Genomic DNA, 19884 nt, shown 5'->3' with positions numbered 1-19884 from the left:
CCTTGTTTGTCAACCATTCTCTCAATACACCCCGAAACCACTGTTTGAATTTATAAGTGGGGCAGAGAAAAAGTTAATCGGGACCCAGGAGGCGTTGGAGCACGTAGGCGTGTCTCAGATTTTAACATATTTGGTGATGCTCTGTAACGGGGAAAACCTGAGGTTTCATTTGAGCTGTTTGAGTGCAAAACACTCAGTCCGCTTCCAGTCGGTGCTATCGCCACGTGACCCTTTTTGCTTTAAATTCCTCTCTTTTGTTTTCGTTGTTTTTGAAGGGAAACCTCGTTCGCCATAACTGGAAGATACGCCTCGTAAATCTTACCTTTGGCTGGAAAATGTTCATTGAGAGAAGCCGAAAGAAAGCTAAACAGCCTGTGTGTTGCTCCAAGTTGATTCTGTGCCGCGCATCACTGGAGCTAAGGGTGTTCATTGGGGCAGTTAGAGATGAACAATCCCTTTTGTTCAAAGGGTTAAATTAATTCCCAGAATCGGAAACGAACGAAAGATTCCCCCCATCCCCCCACCCCCCCAATTTTCGTTTCCTTTTGTATGCGCCCCGTGTTCCTCGACTTCGCCTGTCGCGATCGAGAGGTTTGAATTAGGCCGAGTCTATTCAATTAGTGGCTGGCTGGTAACAGTGGAGTTACACGAGGGTAACTGAGCTTGTTCCCAGGCTCGGCACGATGTTTGGAAGCCAGTGAATCGGGTCACAAAACGGGAAACGCTCCGTTTAACGAAAGGTGTGTTCGCTAATATTTTACAACCTTCATACACGGTTTATTTATTCGTTCGGTGCTCAGTAACACGCCGGCGGGGGGAGGAGGTTGGAGAGCTAGCAATTAGTTCATGTAAATGATTTGTTTATAAATTAGTTGCAACGAATGTGGTGGGAATAGCATTTTGAGCGAGCAGTGAGTACAGTAACTGGTTCATGTCTTTGGGCAGTTGCGATTCTTTATATCGAAGCGATTGATTTTTACTCGAAAGCATTTTTCGGCTCCTGCCTGCATGGATTAATGTGACTGCTGTAGTAAACGCCTCTGCTGTTTTGATCGTCGTTAGAAAATTAACCTGAATTCCGAAAAGATGCTGGAGAAAATGTGAATGAGTTTTCAAGAGTCAGATTTACGGCCGGCAAAGATGTTGGTGCTCATATCTGAAGATTTTATTTTGAAGGAAGCGCATTGTATTAGAACTTCAACGTGGGAAGAGTTTGCGCCAGTTTCACCATGAACCGTCTTTCCCCTTGTCCAGATCCAGGGCGCTGGAAGCAAAGCTCTTTCCGGCCGATGTAGACGTTTAGATTGAAGAGCGATCAGCGGTCACCTCAATTCGTCACCCCTATGATCTGTCAGGAGAAGGCAGTAACGCCGCCGTCCGCCAGCAACTCGCCTCAGGACCCACTTGACCTCCGGGAAGGACATTCTGACTTGTTCCGTATTTCCTGCACCATGAGTCATTTGGAGCTCACAGGTAGTGTGCGTGAATATACGGATTTTTAATCTTGAATATATGTCGCTTTGTGAAAGGCGCTCTCTGCAAAATGTGATTGTAGCAGTGTGTCCAGTGATTTTTCCTTTCTCCACATACCTGGTATTTAAGTAAATTCTCAGTCGTCTTAAATGTCCAGAATCCCTTCCTAAATTCAACGTTTTATCCCAGATATGTTTTGTCACAATGTTTTGCTTAATAGTTTAATTCCAACTCACACCTACGTGAAAAAAATGATATATAGGAAAGCAGATTAATTCCAACGGTAAATATTTTCTTGTAAATACCATTTCGGTTAAAATCTTAGTAACTTCTTTTAGGAGTAGTATTACCCGTTGAGTGTTTGGTATTGGAAACTATTAATGTAGACAGCATGTACAGAAATCTGAAAGATTAGTCTTCATATATATTCTATTAATACATTCTATTAGAATAGTAAGAGAATGGGAAATAATTAGGAAGGATTCTGGTTCATAATTTCAGAAAGAACACTACATTAGCTTCGTAAATTATGCAATGTCATTATTGATTTTGAACTGTGATAAATTCAGACTTCAAATGAATTTCAGTCAGTAAAGGTGAGCTTTGCGTGTCACTGTTTAAGAACATGTAAAGAGGATACATATTTTAAAAATGAGGTGCATTTATTTAGTTGCATTTTTACTTGACCGGACGTCGCAAAAACTGTAAGAAGGAGGCAATAAGTTTTTTATTCGTTCACGGGTTGTGGGCGTCGCTGGCTAGGCCAGCATCTATTGCCCATCCCTAATTGCCTTTCAGAGGGCAACCACGTTGCTGTGGGTCTGGAGTCACATGTAGACCAGATCAGGTAAGGATGGCAGATTTCCTTCCCTTAGTGAACCAGATGGAATTTTACAAACGACAATGGTTTCATGGTCATCATCAGACTTTTAATTCCAGATTTTTATTGAATTCAAATGTCACCATCTGCCATGGTGGGATTCAAACCCAGGTTCCCCAGAGCATTAGTCTGGGTCTCTGCAATACCAGTTAAGTGACAGTACCACTATGCCACTTCCTCCCCAAGTTGAGAACCTAAAATCGTGAGAAATGACAGAAACCTAAACATATTGAAATAGTTTAGAAGGGAATTACTAAATAGGTCAGTGCACATATCTGATTGGGGGCATAAAACATCACTTGTAAAGTATTAATGTAAACAACTGTATAAACAGGATGACAGGAGGCTCAGAAAACAATTGGTGTTATTTTGAGTTAAAGGCCCTTTGTATTTTGAGTGTTTTATTTACCAGCTCTAGCAGAAATATTGTTGAATTTCTTTTTTTCTAATAAAATATACAAAAAGACTTGGCTATAAAAGCAAACTTTGATTTGCAAATGGGGAATAAAGAGGACATTTCTTGACAAGCTATCAGAATGTTCTACAGCATCTCATTTTGATACTAACAATTCTATAAGTATGTAATCATCCTCCATTCCTGTGTAAATGAAAATAAACTGAAATTGTGTAGCTCTGCTCTCAAAAGTATTCTGTGATCAGTACTGGTCCTCACTCCTTCTGTAGACATACAAATGTAAATCTTGGCTGCACTTAATTCAGTTTCTTCACACAATTGGGTTTTGTATCTCCACATAAACTGTGACCCACAGCCTGACAATGATGTCCATATTGATTGTTCATCCAAATAGATTGAATACCTGAAGTCTGAAAAGGGAATGAAGAAGACAAAGAAGCATCTTGAATTGAATATGTCAAGAGAAGTGTAGTATAGTAATGAAAATATTATTAGTTATGTTAAAAGAAAAGATAAAACAAGAAATGGAATGGGGTACCACAAGACAACTGATGCTACATAAAATGCAAAAGTACTAAATAAGGAGGACATTGTAGGAACTCTGGCACATATCACCCGAAAATCTCTGAATACTGAAGAGATGCCTAGGGACAGGAGAAAGGCAGATGTTGTTCCTATTTTTTAAATAGCAAAACTGACCCAAGAAACTACAGACCAGAGAGTTTGACAGCCATTGTGGTTAAAATTATGGAAACTTATGAAAGATGGTGCATATGGATAGAAATAAAATGTAGACAATATGAGAAGATCTTGCCAATCAAACTTACTGGTTTCCTTTTGTTGTGATAAGGGAACTTGATGGAGGTGAGGCAATAGATGTGGTGTACTTTGATTTCACTAAGGCCTTTAATACAGATTTTCTGGAAAGGTTAGTACTGAAAATAAAGCAGGAATCAGTGGAAATAATTTGTAATTGTTACATAATTGGTTGACTAATAAAACCCAAATGATGTTACGGGGTTGTCATCGGCCTGGAAAAATATTACTAATGAAGTCCAGAAAATCTTTTTAGTCCTCTTTTATTTAATATGTTCATAAACAATCTGCAGCTAGGAGTTAAGAGCACAATGGTTATATTTGTATATAATCCAAAGCTAATGTCTCAGAATCATAGAAACATGCAGCATGGATTGAGACAATTTGGCTCATTGAAGAGCTGTCATGCTTAGTACTAAACCCCTGCTTTTTGACTGTAACCCTGTTGGTTCCTCATTTGTGAGTTTGGGTGGCAGATTCCAAAGGCAAACAGGATAAACTAGAGGAGGTTTTGGATATACTTGGAAATTAGACAGGTGGTAGAGAAATGCAAAGTGCTTTAGATGGTGCCAAAGAATCCAGAGAGGGACAATTACTTAACTGGGAAGAAAATAATGTGCATAGAAAATGAAAGACAATAAATTGAAGCTATCGCAACATTCTTAGTGGCTGTGAGAAAAGCAAAAAAAGAGGCTGGGATATATTAACGGGTCAAATTGTGAGGTAAGCCTGCTAATTTATAAATCTTTGGTGCGATTGCACTTGGATTACTGGTTTACAGATCTGATCACCATAGTACAAAAATAATATTGCTACCATTGAAAGGCTACAGACGAGCACAATCTGAAAAGTTGAGGGGATAGATGGATTGGATTTTGAGCAACAATTATGTGAATTGGGCAGGTTCTCATTGAAAAAGTGATGGTTGAGAGAGAAAATGTTTGCTTGTTTTGGATTCTAAAGGGACTAGATAATGTAGACCATGACAAGCTATCTCACCTTGCCCAGGGAGTAGAACTAGATGATAAGGCCTGTGCATGAAGGGGTATAAGTTTAAAATGAATCTGCAGAAACATTGGAACATAATTTTCTGTAGGAGTGAAAATAATGGTGTCTGCTGTTCATCAGATTTGCCTTTGCATGCTTAGGTTTCTAAAGTTATTGCATAACAAGTTGCTGAAAGTGCGAGCTGATAACATCATATTAAGAAAGACTGAACATTTGGAATCTGAGTAAACAGGGCAAGTAACTGTATCTCCTTAACCAATCAGTTGCAAGACTGTGAAATTACCAGTGCAAGGGAAATGTAAATTTAAAGTGGGTGAATACAATGCCAAATCTGGTACAGAAAAATAAAGAGAGGGAAAGAAAGATTGAATTGAGAGTGGAAAAAAGCCTGAAAGTAAAAGTTTAAAACAGTTTTAAAAAATTTACATTAATTAAAAGTCTCCAATGATTAAAGCCTGAAATAATGACTCTGTACACTTGTAATATTAACACATCATGTTGTTAAATGTGTACTTAGGCTGAAATAGACAAGACTTGATTTTCTATGGTGAGCTTAGTTTGCATCTACTGCAAAATACAGCAGCTTCACGCCATTCAATAAGTGGCACAATTCTGACAGCAACTTTTGGATACTTGAGTTTAAACACACTCCTGCCTTTCACCTGAATTTGTTGCACATTTGTGCATAAATAACAGCAAGTACTATTATCTTCACGATTATTTTGACAGCCAATTTGGCGCATTATTTCAGTAAATCTATGAAACAAGATCCCTAGGGAGACAGTGGAAGCAGAAAGTATTGATTCACTCAAGTGCAACTTAGATATTTCTCAGAAAATGGTCATTTTGGATACAGTATAATGTCTTATTAATTATATTGTTAAGGTTTGTTAATGCCAATTACATTGTTAGGTTAAGAGAAACAGGTGATGGGTGTTAATTGTCTTTGAGTGCATATATAAATAGGGGATAGCTGGGACATGGGGTTGTGTGGGAGGTGAGCTATGAGACTGAGCAAGTCAATAAACTCTCTCAACAAAGCAAAGCTCTATGTCTTGGCTTCTGCTTCACCAACTGGCTTTGGTCCTGTTAACATAATAGATGAACAATTTGAGATGTGACATATGATGAGGGAAGCAGGTAACCTTGGAATATGGCTCCCAAAGCTTTCTACCAATAGAGCTTTCATCACCTCTGTTAATTGTATAAATTAAGGTTGAGTATATTCAGGTGGAGGACATTGATTGTATGATTACCTGAACACACATAAAGAGACACTCATTGACACTGTTGTGGGAGCTGAGTTATACACTTGCAATATTTTGCTCTGTGAATGAATCTAAAACTGAGGAAGGACTGGCTTCTGGTCTCCTAACCCTCCATCAACTGGTTGTTAGGTTTTTAACATCTCACCTATGCCTATTATAGACTATTTGATAAAAATGAATTGCTATGATTAATGAATGCAGCCCCATATCATTCTATCATGTTGAAGCCATGACAGCAGAAGGCAAACTTGAAGGAACATTGTCCATTTTTGTCTAGGAGTTTGTGTTTCAAAATGCATTATAGTACTAAAGAGAGAAAAATAATCAGATGTTTTGCTTTAAAAATGGACTCTAGTGGTGTGTGAGATTTTTTGTTCAATTACTGTTTCAAATAATCAAACTCTGATATAACTTTCTGGTGCTAAAGGACCATTGGTCTGTTCGTAATGCCCTTTAATTCCTGATTTAAAAAGTACGTTCCCTTTTCATCAAATTCAGGCTGTTTCTAGGAAAAGCAGTCCAAAGTTCATAGCAGCTCAGTTACAGCAAAGGAATGAAATAATAAAGCTGTTTTTTTTTACAGTGGCAAAAAAAAAAAGTTACTGGGAAAGTAATCAGCAATACAGAGCCAAAAATACTCTGATGCTTATGCAAGCACCCCATTACACAAGGTTCCTGTTTAATGTATTTTTTGAATTTACTGAGCAATAATACTTAGGGTGTATTCAATAAATGACCCAATACTGTCTTTACTGATTATCATCACTAGTTTCTTCTTTCTTTGTGTGTGTCTTGAAATATTCCTTATTTTTTAGTCTGTGTGATTGTTGCACTCTTTTTTCATTTTTTATACTTAAAATGGAGGGACGATATATGGGTTACATTTAGCCAAGGGGAAATGTTGAATAGACTGGGACTTGTGTGTGCAGGGGCAAATTAAAATAGTTTTAAAAAGAAAGCTAAATCATAGAACTTTTGGAAAACACAAATTAGTGTTTTAAAAACAATATTAGGGAAGCATGGGCAGAGAATAAATAAAACAATAACGATTGTTTTGTGTGTTCTGTAAGTGGTTGGCTCATGCTAATCATGTGATCAAACACTATTCCTAGAATCATTCTATGATGATAAATTGATTGAATTATTTGTCTTTTTTTCGAAGGCAGTATTTTTAACTATTGCTGATAGGTGGTTACAATTGTCAAAAGTAGTTATTTGCTTTGGATAACTTAGCAGTCGCATGTGTATATGCAGTAACTGTGTACATGTTGCATTGAGCTCACTGATTACTATCAGCTAGCTCTTGCCTCTGCCCTTCATAATATAATACAGGCAAACAAAGATATCTCCTCCCAAAAAAAATCAGGCAGAGACCAAAACATGTTGATGGTTTGCAAATTGCTTTTACAGTCATTCAGTCAAAGGTTCATGATACTTTATTTAGAAGTAATTTCTAATAAATGCAAGAGTCTCTTGTAAGCAATATATTAGTGTTCTGCATATTACTCAAAAACAGCAGATTTTTGTGGTTCATTTAGCATCACAATAGACCAACAAACAACAAAAACAGTATCTATTTACGTAGGTTTGTGACCACACTCTTGTTTGTGTGCTACATTTGGCCTCTGCCATTAGGTTAGGGAGGAGAAAATCGATGTTCCCTGCCCCAACCAGTGTTCAGTTACTTCTGCTAGAAAGTACACAGCAACATGCTCTGTGGCTGAATAGCCTCACGAGACCCACAGCCAAGGCTCGTATGTAAAGAATGGCCTGGTGGGTGAGGTACTGGGAGATGGCCTGTCTCTGTGAAACTGTTTCACAGACTGAATCATCTCTTTTGAGTGAAAAGAAAAAATAACCAGAGGGCAAGGAGGAAACAATATAAACCATAAAACTTAGATTGAGGCTAAAATATAGGAAGCCAATAATACAACAGAAATTACATCACATCCTCAAACTGCCTATCTTTCTAGGATGCAATAAACCCAGTTACACAGCAGAAAGAGCATATTGTACTACACCTGGTTCTTTATTTTAAAAAAAAAAGCCTAATTTAGCACTAGACACACTAAAAATTAAATAACTAAGTTCATGCTATGTCACTATATATTTAGTGTAAAATGTACTGTGATTTGACTCTCTGTAAGGATTACAATGCACGATGGTGCTGATCATCTGGATGCTTTATGGTTTTGCAGTATTAATATTAATCTGGTAGGCTATGGCTGAAGCAGGGATGTCAGAAGTAACACCGTCCAATGGCTGCCAATAGCAATTCTTTAGGGCATCACAGAACTGTTCAATTTGTTATTTTGGTATGTTTTATGTTGCCATTCAATGACATTTCATTTTTACTTTTGAAACTGGTTTGGGCAATCTTAACTTTGTTCCTTATGGAGATGGGCCATTGCATAAATACTACTTATAATTTGGCACCAGTTTTGTTACTGGGCTGTCTGGTATGGTGAAGGTAAATGTTAACACCCATGAGATAAGATTGGTCTTATGAGGTTGGAGTTGAAGTGTATTTTAGGGACAAAAAACACCTTAAGCTTTACTGTATCTGGCTATACCTGGCCAGAAGGTCCTGGTGTTTTAGAGGTTGGCATGGCCATAATTGCCCTAGGCTTTGGACTGAAAGGTGAAGCAAGACTAGCTTTTGAATGCTGTCCATTTAAAAGTATTCAACTAAAATGCATCAAGTCAGTGCAGTTGCTCAAGTTGTATGTATTGTCCAGCTTACCTTATTAATATTAAATCAAATAGAAAAAATTGAAGTGAACCCTAAACGTTGCATAATTTCCTGTCCACAGAATAACTTCATTGAGATTGCATTATGGTTTACAATAAAGATACTTTTGCAGGATGGATGGCTTCAATTAGTGGACAATTTTGTGTTTTTATTTTTTATATATAAACAGCTGTGGAGCATTTCAGGCAGCTGCTGTAATTTGTGAATGGAGTTGTTGTCTAGCTAAACATAGATGTTTAAGCATGATGTCATTCCTGTCGTGTGGTAATTGTCCTGTGTTTTGAACTTCACATGGTTTTTCAGTGTGGGGGTTGTGGAGACACTGGGTTCTTCTGTAATGCGTTGGGTTCCTGGGTAATATGTCTAGTGAAGGTAGAGTTGTTGCTTTTAACCATTATGATGTTCCCATCCACCTGGATATAATTGGACGTATTTTCAAAGACTTGCAGGACCGTCATTCTTCATGTCAGATGCATTTGCATAACAGTCTACCTCCTCATTCTCTCTCTCTCTCTCTCCCTTCCTCCACACCCACTCCCTCCACCCTCAACTTCCACCCACAGATTAGCAGATAGCCGACGCATAAACAGTTGCACTCTGTTCAGTCTCTTCCTTTACAAATAAAGGCCATCACTTAATTTGGTAATTATAAATACTTTTTTATCTAGGAACTTAATTACGCATCTGGTTTTCTTTATTTTGAGAGTCTGTCCTTGTAAGTTTGTGAAACACAGATTCACGCAAGAGGTCACACATAGTCATGTTTTAATAAGCGTAGAAAGTTCACAGTTTTTGTTTCCTTCTCCTAAAAGCATGTTGTTGAAACAGTGATTGAATATAAACATATAATGGATGTGTTTGTTAGCTGTCTGTGTGTCACTCATAACAACTTTGAAATAATAATTATGGTTTTTTGTTTGAATTTTTTGGTACTCTGTCAGTAAATTGCAATGCAGCATCTGTTTTCACATAGAACCTTCCAGGAACTTTCCATCAAAGATTCATTTTCCAATGCGGAAATCCAATAAAAGCAAGGGAAGATTTTCCGTAAAATTAGTTAACTTTTAATTTTAGTTAATAGCCTACACAATATATTTGTAGCCCAAACCAGGCATGGCTGCTTTTCCTGGTGGTTCTGCTACTTCTGAATGCTGTAATAGTCTGTAATCAGCTCATTTTCAGACATTTTTACCAGATGGTTATTTAGACAGACATTTGCAGTAAAATTCTCCCTCCACACGGAGGAAATATATAGCTACAAATTTTAACATGGAGTAAGTTCATTCATGCTTTATAGCCAGGTGAGCTCAGGCTGCTATTTTTAACTCTTCATGTAATGTGTACTCTCTTACATTCTCTCTGGCAGTCCAGATTTTTCTATTATTTATAATGCATGAATGGTCACAATGTGGCGGCCTTCCGCAGGGATCGTTCCCTCTGGGACACCCTGGTCCACTCCTCCATCACCCCCTAAACCTCAACCCCCTCCCACGGCACCTTACCATGCAACCGCAGAAGGTGCAACACCTGCCCCTTTACTTGCCCTCTCCTCACCGTCCAAGGGCCCAAACACTCCTTTCAAGTGAAGCAGCATTTCACTTGTACTTCCCTCAATTTAGTTACTGCATTTGTTGCTCCCAATGCAGTTTGCCCTACGTTGGAGAGACCAAATGCAGACTGGGTGACCGCTTTGCAGAGCACCTTCGGTCTGTACGCAAGCATGACCCAGACCTCCCTGTCGCTTGCCATTTCAACACTCCACCCTGCTCTCATGCCCACATGTCCGTCCTTGGCCTGCAGCATTGTTCCAGTGAAGCTCAGCGCAAACTGGAGGAACAGCATCTCATCTTCCGTTTAGGCACTTTACAGCCTTCCGGACTGAATATTGAATTCAACAATTTTAGATCATGAACTCTCTCCTCCATCCCCACCCCCTTTCCGATCCCCCTTTTTTCCAATAATTTATGTAGATTTTTCTTTTCCCACCTATTTCCATTATTTTTAAATGTATTTCCATCCACTGTTTTATCTCTAACTTTTAGCTTATTTCGATCCCTTCCCCCCCACCCTACCCCCACTAGGGCTATCTGTACCTTGCTCGTCCTGGTTTCTACCCTTAATGTCACCTATTAGCACATTCCTTAGATAATATCACCACCTTCAAAACATCTTTGTCCTTTTATCTATGACATTTTTTGGCTATCTCCACCTATCACTGGCCCTCTATCCTGCTCTACTTTTGTCCCCCCATCCCCCCCTTAAACCAGCTTATATTTCACCTCTTTTCTATTTTTCCTTAGTTCTGTTGAAGAGTCATACGGACTCGAAACGTTAACTGTGTTCCTCTCCGCAGATGCTGCCAGACCTGCTGAGTTTTTCCAGGTATTTTTATTTTTACCTTCAAAAGGGCAATGGATGTGCACCTGAAGAGAGAAAGTTTGTGGGAGCATAGGGAAAGGACTGGGAATGAGACGAGCTGAGTTGCTCTTGCTGAGAGCTGGCATGGACATGATGGATCAAATGGCCTCCTTCTATGTTGTAACCATTCTATGATTCTTAATGACATAAAAATGACATTAAAATAATTTATATTTTGTAAATTATACATATTAATACTTAACTGCAAACATTTAATTTGATTCTAATCACTTTGACCTCTTTAAGTTTATAAATCATCTTTTCCAGATGTGGTTCTTCTAAGACTGGCAGTTGCTGGTTAATGGGATGCCCAGAAGGATTGCATTGTGACCATTTATGTTTCATGTATAATATGAAAATCTGAGCTGCAAGGGAGAATGCAGGAAATTACAGAGGGAGGGCAAGGCAATGACCAATAGATAGAAGGTAAAGTTTAATACAGAACAAATATGAGGAAACACTTTATGAGAACATGAATAAAAATTTAAGAAATGAATAGTAAGTTTTCGGTGCACTAGAGGTGCTTTAGAATCTAAGAGCAGAATTTTCTGCCTGTCCGGCGGGCGGGGAGCCGATCCCCACCAGAGAAGCAGGCCCCGCTGCCATTTTACATGGGTGGGCCAATTAAGGCCCACACAGCATGACGTCTGGTGGGAAGCGCTATGCGCTTCCTGTGTGGGCAGGGGGGATTCCTCAAAATTGAGAGTGCGCTCTTTCGCGGGTAAGGGTAAGTACAGCCTCGGGGAGATCGCTTCCACGTTGAAAAATATTAAAAATGGAAAAACAAATTCCCCAACCTGTCCCCGCTCATGTGACAATGTCACATGAGATGGAACATGTTCATAATTTACAGAATAACTTTATTAAAGTTTTTAAAACCCTGCATGAAACCTCATCCCGCCGCTGGATGAGGTTTCATGTTTTCTCTATTTGCCGCCAGGGCTCCTGGCCTGTCCGCCAACCTTGAGGTTGTACGGGCAGGTCCTTTAATTGTTTAAATGATCCTGTCAATGGCCTCAATTGGGCCGGCAGCTGTTTTTGCTGTGCCTCCACCTTCCTGAAAATTTAAATGGAGTGGGGTGATGTTGGGTGTTCCACCCGATGTCATCCCGCGTCATTTTACTTGTCAGTGAGCGGGTCCCGCCCCCTGCTCGCCGACGGCAAAATTCTTCCCTAAGTGTTTAGATAAAGAAATCCTTAATGGTGGGTCGATAGGTTAAAGAAAAATCCAGAAGAAGGAAAATTGGATTTTGGAGATTATTTGAACAAAGGGCAACTTTTTCTGGTCGGCGAGTGGGGGCAGGGCCCAATCACCGACATGTAAAATGACGCGGGATGATGTTGGGCGTGTGTCCCAATGTCTCTCCACGTCATTTAGATTTTCAGTTCGGCGGGCGCACGCACCTGCTGACCTGTTAATAGCCTATTAAGGCCATTAAACAAGTAATTGTAATGGACCTGCTCATCCAACCTTAAGGTTGGCGGGCAGGCGAAGAGCCCAGGCGGCCTTCTGAAACAGCATGAAACCTCATCTACGGGCGAGATGAGGTTTCATGAGGGATTTAACATTTTTGGAATATTTTTAAATAGAAGTAATGGATGTGTCCCAGCTCATGTGACAGTGTCACATGAGGGCACATGTCAGGAAAAATTTTTCTAACCTTCAAAAAATTTTTATAACTTCAACCAATCTCCCTGAGGCAGCATTTTGCCTCAGGGAGATCTGTGCACTATGAGTGTGAAAGAGTGCATTCCCTGCTCAGGGAATCCACCCTCCCACCACCCCGCCCCGCACCCCCCCCCCCCCCCCCCCCCCCCCCCCAACCCGCACAGAGTTGGTGCGCTTCTGAGTGGATGTCACACCGGGCGGGCCTTAATTGGCCCACCCATGTAAAATGGCAATGCGCCTCCGGTCAGGGCGCCGATCGGGAACCCACCCACTCCCACACAACCCCCTCGATGGGTGGAAAATGCTGCCCAAAAGAACAAAGAGGCCATATTGACTCTGTACAAAATCATAGGCCAGATCTGGACTGCTGTATGCAATTTTGTACTGCTCACTATAGGAGAGATGCAGTAGCCTTGGAGTAGCATAAAAGGATATTTACCATAATGATACCTGGTATAAGGGGTCTGAGGGTCTCAGAAAAGATTAGAGCTGAATTTTCCCTAACAAGAGAATTGGGTAGGATGTGGTTGCTATAGGTGTTTAAATGGTAACAGAAATCAACAAAGTGCTTACAAATAGTTATTTCCATTGTTATAAATAAATTGAAGACAATAAACATGACCTCAAAGTAAGTACCAGATACAAAAATGAGGTTAGAAGAAACTTTTTCTTCTGCAAAGACTTATTGAAATTGGTATAAATTTCCCTATAGAATGCAATTGATTCAAAATCAATTGCAGAAAGTTCCTGAATAATTAAGAAATATAAAGGGTATGAGGAGAAAATTGAAAAATTGAACTGTATAAATTCAATTTCTGAGTGGAACTTGGCTTACTTCTTAGTGATTTTAGAATAGTTTTTGTACTACTTGCTCTGCATTAGGTATTACTTAATATTTAATTAGAGAAAATTAAACATTGAATAAACATATGATTCCTGCTTTGATTTGTTCTCCAGATTCAGACAGAATGTGATAAAATAAAAGATCTGATTTACTCTACCCTTTGTTCTTTCTCTATTCAGGCTGGTATTGGGGAGCACTCACATCAATTGAAGCACGACAAATTCTGAATCAAACCACTGAAGGCACGTTTCTAATCCGGGATAGCTCTAACCCGGAATATCTTCTAACTTTATCAGTCAAAACAAGCTCAGGACCTGCACACCTTCGAATTGAGTACAACGAGGGAAAGTTCGGCTTCGATTCAGTGGTTTTGGCAAAACCAAAGCTCAAGAATTTTGAAGATGTGGTTGATCTAATCCAGCATTATGTCTTGTTGTCTAAAAGTGCCCAAACTACACATGACCAGTCAATTGCACCAGTGACTAAAGATACAGTCATTCACCTGAAACTGACCAAACCTCTATACGTTGCAACACCTTCATTGCAACATCTATGTAGGATTATAATCAATAAAAGTACCAAGACAATCCAAGAACTTCCCTTACCCACTAGATTAAAGGAATATTTATTAGAGTACCCTTTTCATTTGTAAGTCAGTCAACAGATAACCATTCCTAAAATGTGGGGGAGAGAAAATGACTATATGTGTCAGGGGGACTTCTGTTATACTGAGGAAATGTTCAATTGTTTCATGTTAACAATTGAATGAGATTTGGTGCTCTCTTACAACACACCCTATAGATAATGAATTAAACTGTCCGCCATTTTTTATATTTGGATTAATTTAATGTACAAGCAAATTTCACAGTTTCTTAGTAAATACAATCGATTTAGACTTCACAAAGTTTTTATGGTAACTTTTTGACTTTTGTTCAACAGTTCTTTTGACAGTTACAGCTTGTCATGGTTCATTACACATTGCATACAACTTGCATTCTTGATGTGCGTTATCTGGGGAATAGTTTGGCATCTGGCGGTTCTTGTGTTTTGCGAGAATGGGAAGAGTCAGAAGATGAAACCCTGCATTGCCAGGAAAGTGCTTAAGGGACCTCATCGAGGAGAGCATCATTACTAAATATTGTTGTGCCCTCACTTTCAGCCCAAGTGCCAAAATTTGCTGCTGGGAATAAAAAAGGATTGCTTAGCTAGCCATCGGGATTGATTTAGAACACTGTCTCCTGGTGCTCCCCACAATGACTCCCATAAGCTCCAATATGAGCAAGCACTTGGGCTTTCTCCTTGTCACAGGTCGGTAACATGGCTTGATATTGTTTGGCAAACTGTGTCTGTCCCTGTGAACTTGCAGACTTTGGCTCTCTCTACGGGTTGTGGGAGCATTCCCCACTTAACCTTTTGTTTAATGTTTGAACTTATGTGGCAAATTAGCCAGCTTCAATTAATATTTGAGAATATACTATGTGTATGTGCAAATGAACCAAAAAGAACTGGGCACAAAGTATTTGTGCATTAAACTTTTCCCAAAAACAAATCTTTTGTCTAAAACAGATTGGCCTGAAATTTGTCAATGTAATGGTTGCAAAACTGTAAGCACTCGCCATCATTACTGACCACAACTTCTGGTTTCTGCATGTTCTCAGCTAAATGTGGAAATTCGGAAGTTGCTGTCAGTTATGTCCTGTTCCCCCACAGGATGCGCTGTTGCAGACTTCGCAGATGCAGACCACACAGTCAGTGATTTGACATGACTTCAACTTTTTATGCACTATTCTCGCTGTAAAAATCATTGAAAATGTTAAGCTTGAGATTTTAACAGCTTACTAAGTTATGATTAGTGCTGAACAACATCTATGGCCCTGAGAATCTAATTTTGTAAGTGTGGAGTGTCATTCGCTCCATTTCATGATGATAATTCCATAGATTTAATTTTTTTTTAAAGTTTATATGAATTTTCAGCTTCTACCTTAATCTTATGCGTATGTTCCTGTCTTTATTTTGCTCTCTGTAAAATGATTAGATGCAAATAACAGCCCTCGCTTTTTACTTCTGATCTGCAGTTTGTGCAATTATTTTAGTTTGATCAACTGCTCAGCCAGCTTGATGCCTTCACTGTCCCTGGATGCTATAAATGGCACCAGATTGGAGTCACATCAGAATCATGGAAATAAATCCTGTAGAGCCCAGTAATTCTTTGTAGGCTGCTTTCTTCGATGTCAATGGCAAGCGCTATTCCTTTCCTGCTGACTAAAAAATTTGGGCCATTACATTGCCTTGTTCAATTGGAATGATGCCATCATGCACTGGTACTATACATTAGGAAACAGCTGGCTGTTGCAATTGAAAAGATGCCAGCAATGTATTGGTATCTGTAGATTAGAAAAACAGCTGCCTAATTGGCTTGCTGACGCCTAAGAATCCATGGAACAGGAAAGGTCACTCAGCTTGTAAAGCCTGTTCTGTCTTTTGCTTATGTGTTATAAATAGCCACAACATACTATGATCCATTTCTAGAACTGTAGTCCCATGTGTCACAGACTTGCTCAAATCTTAATCTTCCATTCTGCAACAAAAATTTGTTATTCCTACCTCTGGATTTAGCAGAGGGATATTTACTATGCTGGACTTTATGCTAAGTACCGATTCAGTACAAGAGATTATCTTTGAACTCTGATTTAGCGAGTTCTAGGCTCACTTTGAAAGAATGCCCTCTTTACTTACATTCCTGATTCTGTTAAAACTTATGCTTTATTTACTGCTTACACTGTTTGACCCTGTTACCCTCCACATTCTTATATCAATGAGACCTGAGAATTGCTTGTATACTGGCAGATTTTTTGCCTGGATTTAGTTTAATGGATGTGGTGAGACATCACATCTAACAGTTATTCTGACATTGCGTTGGCTTCGTGTCCACTGCAGTGTGACGGCGACTCATATAAAGGCAACTTATTTTTTAAAAGCTCATCTTTAAACTTTTTAGCATTGCCAAAGAGGGGAATGTCCTGTACTATTAGCGTTATTTTTAAATTAAAAAATTACCACCATTTGGATCTTGGTAAGTGAGGCAGTTTACATATTTAGAGCTTCACTTTGCCTGACCAGTGTGTGATGTGAAGCTGGGAGTATAACTCAACAGTGCTGACTCTACATCCCGCTTAGCAAAACAAATTAAAAAAAAAGTAAAATTATACATCAGAAAAGGAGGCTCTTTCTCCATAGAGCTGCAATATTTTTCTTTTCAAATTCTGTTTTGAGAAGTTGCTATGGAATCTGCTTCTGCTGCCCTTTCGGGTAGTGTACTCCATATCAGAACAACTCGCTGCATAAAATTCTGGGATGTGGGCATTGCTGGCAAGACCAGCATTTCTTGCTCATCCCTAATTGCCCTTGAACTCAGTGGCGCGTGAGGCCATTTCAGGGACAGTTAGGAGTCAGCGACTGTGGATCTGGAGTCACATGTAGGCCAAACCGAGTAACGATGGCAGATTTCCTTCCCTAGAGGGCATTAGTGAACCAGATGGGTTTTTGCAATTGATGATAGTTGTGATGGTCACTTTTACTGAGACTAGCTTTATATTCCAGATTTTGTTATTAATTTAATTTAAATTCCACCAGCTGCCATGGTGGGATTTGAAACCATGTCCCCAGAGCATTAGCCTGATCCTCTGGATTATTAGTCCAGTGACATTACCACTACACCTCAACCCCATTAACTACCAGCAGTTTTACTTAAAAAGAAAAAAATCCTCAAGTCATGTTCCTTCCCTAATTTATTTTTAAAAAATATTCCATTTATGACTTATAAATTGACCAAACCAGCACAAAAGATTGAAGAATTTCAATTATAATTACATCCAGTGCAAATTAACTTTCTGAAATTTTTCAACTAGCTTAAAAAAACACACTGGAAGCTGGCCCTACTCTCAAAACTGGCTGTGCCCCAGATCAAATTAATCACTACTGTTGATTGTGCCCATTTGCAGACCTTCGAGGAATCTCTTAAATTTGAGGTTATTTTATCTTAGGCACAAGGGCACTAGTAAGCACCTTTTTAATAACTTTTAAATTGTTTTTCAATTCACAAAGAAGCTACTGACTGTGCAACAATGAAACTAGTAAATGGTTTTCTATAGCTTTTTAATGTCAGTTTCAATTATTCAAAATTGGGCTTCTCACAGGTGGTTTATTAGGCAGTCTTGTTAAAACTTTTGTGATAAACTCATTTTCAACTGTATTAATTAAACTGCACCAAGTTACCACTCTTAAATATATCAAGGAATAACTTTTAATGCAACAAAATGTGCATTCCAAAATGTTGCCTGATTGTGGCGGTTCCTGGCAGATTCTATGTTGTGTTATGTGCAAATGCATGGAGACTTGAGCTAAAAAAAACCTTAAAAACTAATGCAATTTTGAGTGCGATTATCACTTGGATTGCCAATTGCACCCAAAGTGGATATTATACGCCAAACTTCAAAAAATCAATGTAGTTGATGTTACTGATCTTAAAAGTTAAACAAGTGCATTGATGTAGTGCATGTTTGGTATGTAACTATTTTTAAACAGAAAATTTGAAAATAAGTAACTGCCTATCTGGGAACTGAAATGTTGCCTTTCAACAGCCTTAAATCATTTATTTTATGAATCCCCTTTCACACTGGAAATAGTTCCAATGGCATCTGACTGGGATTTCCAGTAAATCAAATATCTGAATTTTCTGGAAAAATCAATTGCTTTTTTCCAGGCCTATTTCAAATTATTTTAAGGTGCTTGGTGAAATAATGTTCAATTGCATCCTTAAACATGTAAACTCATTTGGAAGGATAAAGGTGTTTGTTTTTAAATAGAGAAAACAATATCTGGCTACTTGAAGTTATAACTAATCCCTTCTGTGCCACTGATGATCTAATTGCAGAACAGAAAATGAGAAGGATATGTGTTTACAGTGGTTTTTGGCACTGAATCAAGAATGTAAAGGTCATAGTTCTTACAATATAATAACTGAGTAGAGAAAATTGTTAGCAAAATTGACGGCATTAACTCATAGGGCAGACTTTTGCCCTTGGTGGGTGTGCGGGCCCCACCGGCTCAGCGCGGGCAGACAGCCGACCCCTGCCACCGAAACAGGGCCCGCCACCATTTTGAGTGGGCGGGCCAATTAAGGCCCACCCAGCGGCCTGCCTGACAGGAAGCACTATGTGCTATGTGCTTCCTGTGCGGGGGGTGGGGAGGGAAACCCCAGCTGTCAAAGTGCGCTCTTTCGTGCATGTGCGTGAAAGAGCGCTCTGCTCCCTGAGACTAAGTGCTGTCTCAGGGAGATTAGTGACAGTGCACAAAACTTAACAAATAGAAAAATAAAAATATTATTAATATGTCCCCCTCATGTGACAATGTCACCACAAGATGGGACATGTTAATAAGTCTCACATTACATTTATTAAAGTGGCTGAGGTTTCATGTATTATCAGAAGCTCGCTGGGGCTTCTGGCCTGCCCGCCAGCCTGAAGGTTGGACGGGCAGGACCTTTTAATTACTTTAACTACCCTGTCAATGGCCTCAATTGGCCATGGACAGGTCAGTAGGCGGACAGCTGATTTCGCTATCCACGCACCTTCCTGAAAATTTAAAGGGACTGGGATGACGTTGGGGGTTCCTCCCAACATCATCCGTGTCATTTTCCTGTCGGCGAGTGGGCCCTGCCCCCAAATCGCCAACGGGAAAATTCTGGCAATAGTTGCTACATATTGAAAGCACTCCATTGTGTTTCTCCCTTATACCTGGCGATTAGTTGGAGTTTATATAATTCCTCGTCTTCAAATCTCTGGTCTGATATCAATTTGGAAGGCATGAAATTTAAAACAAACCGAGGCTGCACTCTTGATGTTGCTGTAATAAAGGTTTTATGAAGTATTATTTTAAGATCTAGTCAAATATTTTCATTGAAATGTGCTGCCCTTGAATTGCACCTGACATCTCCAAAGCCTTTTTATTTTCTTTCTCAAAATGACCCACTATTATAGTATTTTTCTGAGCTGTATGTCCTGCCATTCATGAGCTATTTGGCTTTTTACCCTCCATGCTGGGCACATTACCAACTTTCATGTCTGGACCAAGTGGTCAGTATGAGCAACACTAATTGGGTGCATTTTAAAAGGTAGCATGGGTTGTTTTCTTGTAAATCTATTTATTCTCATAGATCAAAAACCTAGTTAGTAGCATCATACAATAGACATAGTAGCTATTAGAATTTTTCTCATTTATTAGTTTGTCCAGAGAAGCATGCACACCATCAAATGGTCTTTTGGAAGCAATAAAACATTTTA

The 19884-nt window shown here is 39.2% G+C and overlaps 1 protein-coding gene across 1 annotated transcript; it reads left to right on the top strand.

Annotated features, from left to right (window-relative positions):
* Positions 1 to 175: 175 nt before the first annotated feature.
* Positions 176 to 15609, top strand: LOC121281723 (suppressor of cytokine signaling 2-like). The gene is made up of 3 exons (XM_041194630.1): positions 176 to 740; positions 1255 to 1473; positions 13723 to 15609. Exons 2-3 carry the CDS (start codon positions 1344 to 1346, stop codon positions 14193 to 14195), a joined length of 603 nt encoding a protein of 200 aa, XP_041050564.1. The 5' UTR covers positions 176 to 740; positions 1255 to 1343; the 3' UTR covers positions 14196 to 15609.
* The last annotated feature ends 4275 nt before the right edge of the window (positions 15610 to 19884 follow it).

The sequence above is a fragment of the Carcharodon carcharias genome, chromosome 9, assembly GCF_017639515.1.
Source record: "Carcharodon carcharias isolate sCarCar2 chromosome 9, sCarCar2.pri, whole genome shotgun sequence".
In the NCBI taxonomy this organism is placed as follows: Eukaryota; Metazoa; Chordata; class Chondrichthyes; order Lamniformes; family Lamnidae; genus Carcharodon; species Carcharodon carcharias.
Note: the sequence above shows the minus strand (reverse complement) of the source record. Positions and strands in the feature narration are given on the sequence as shown.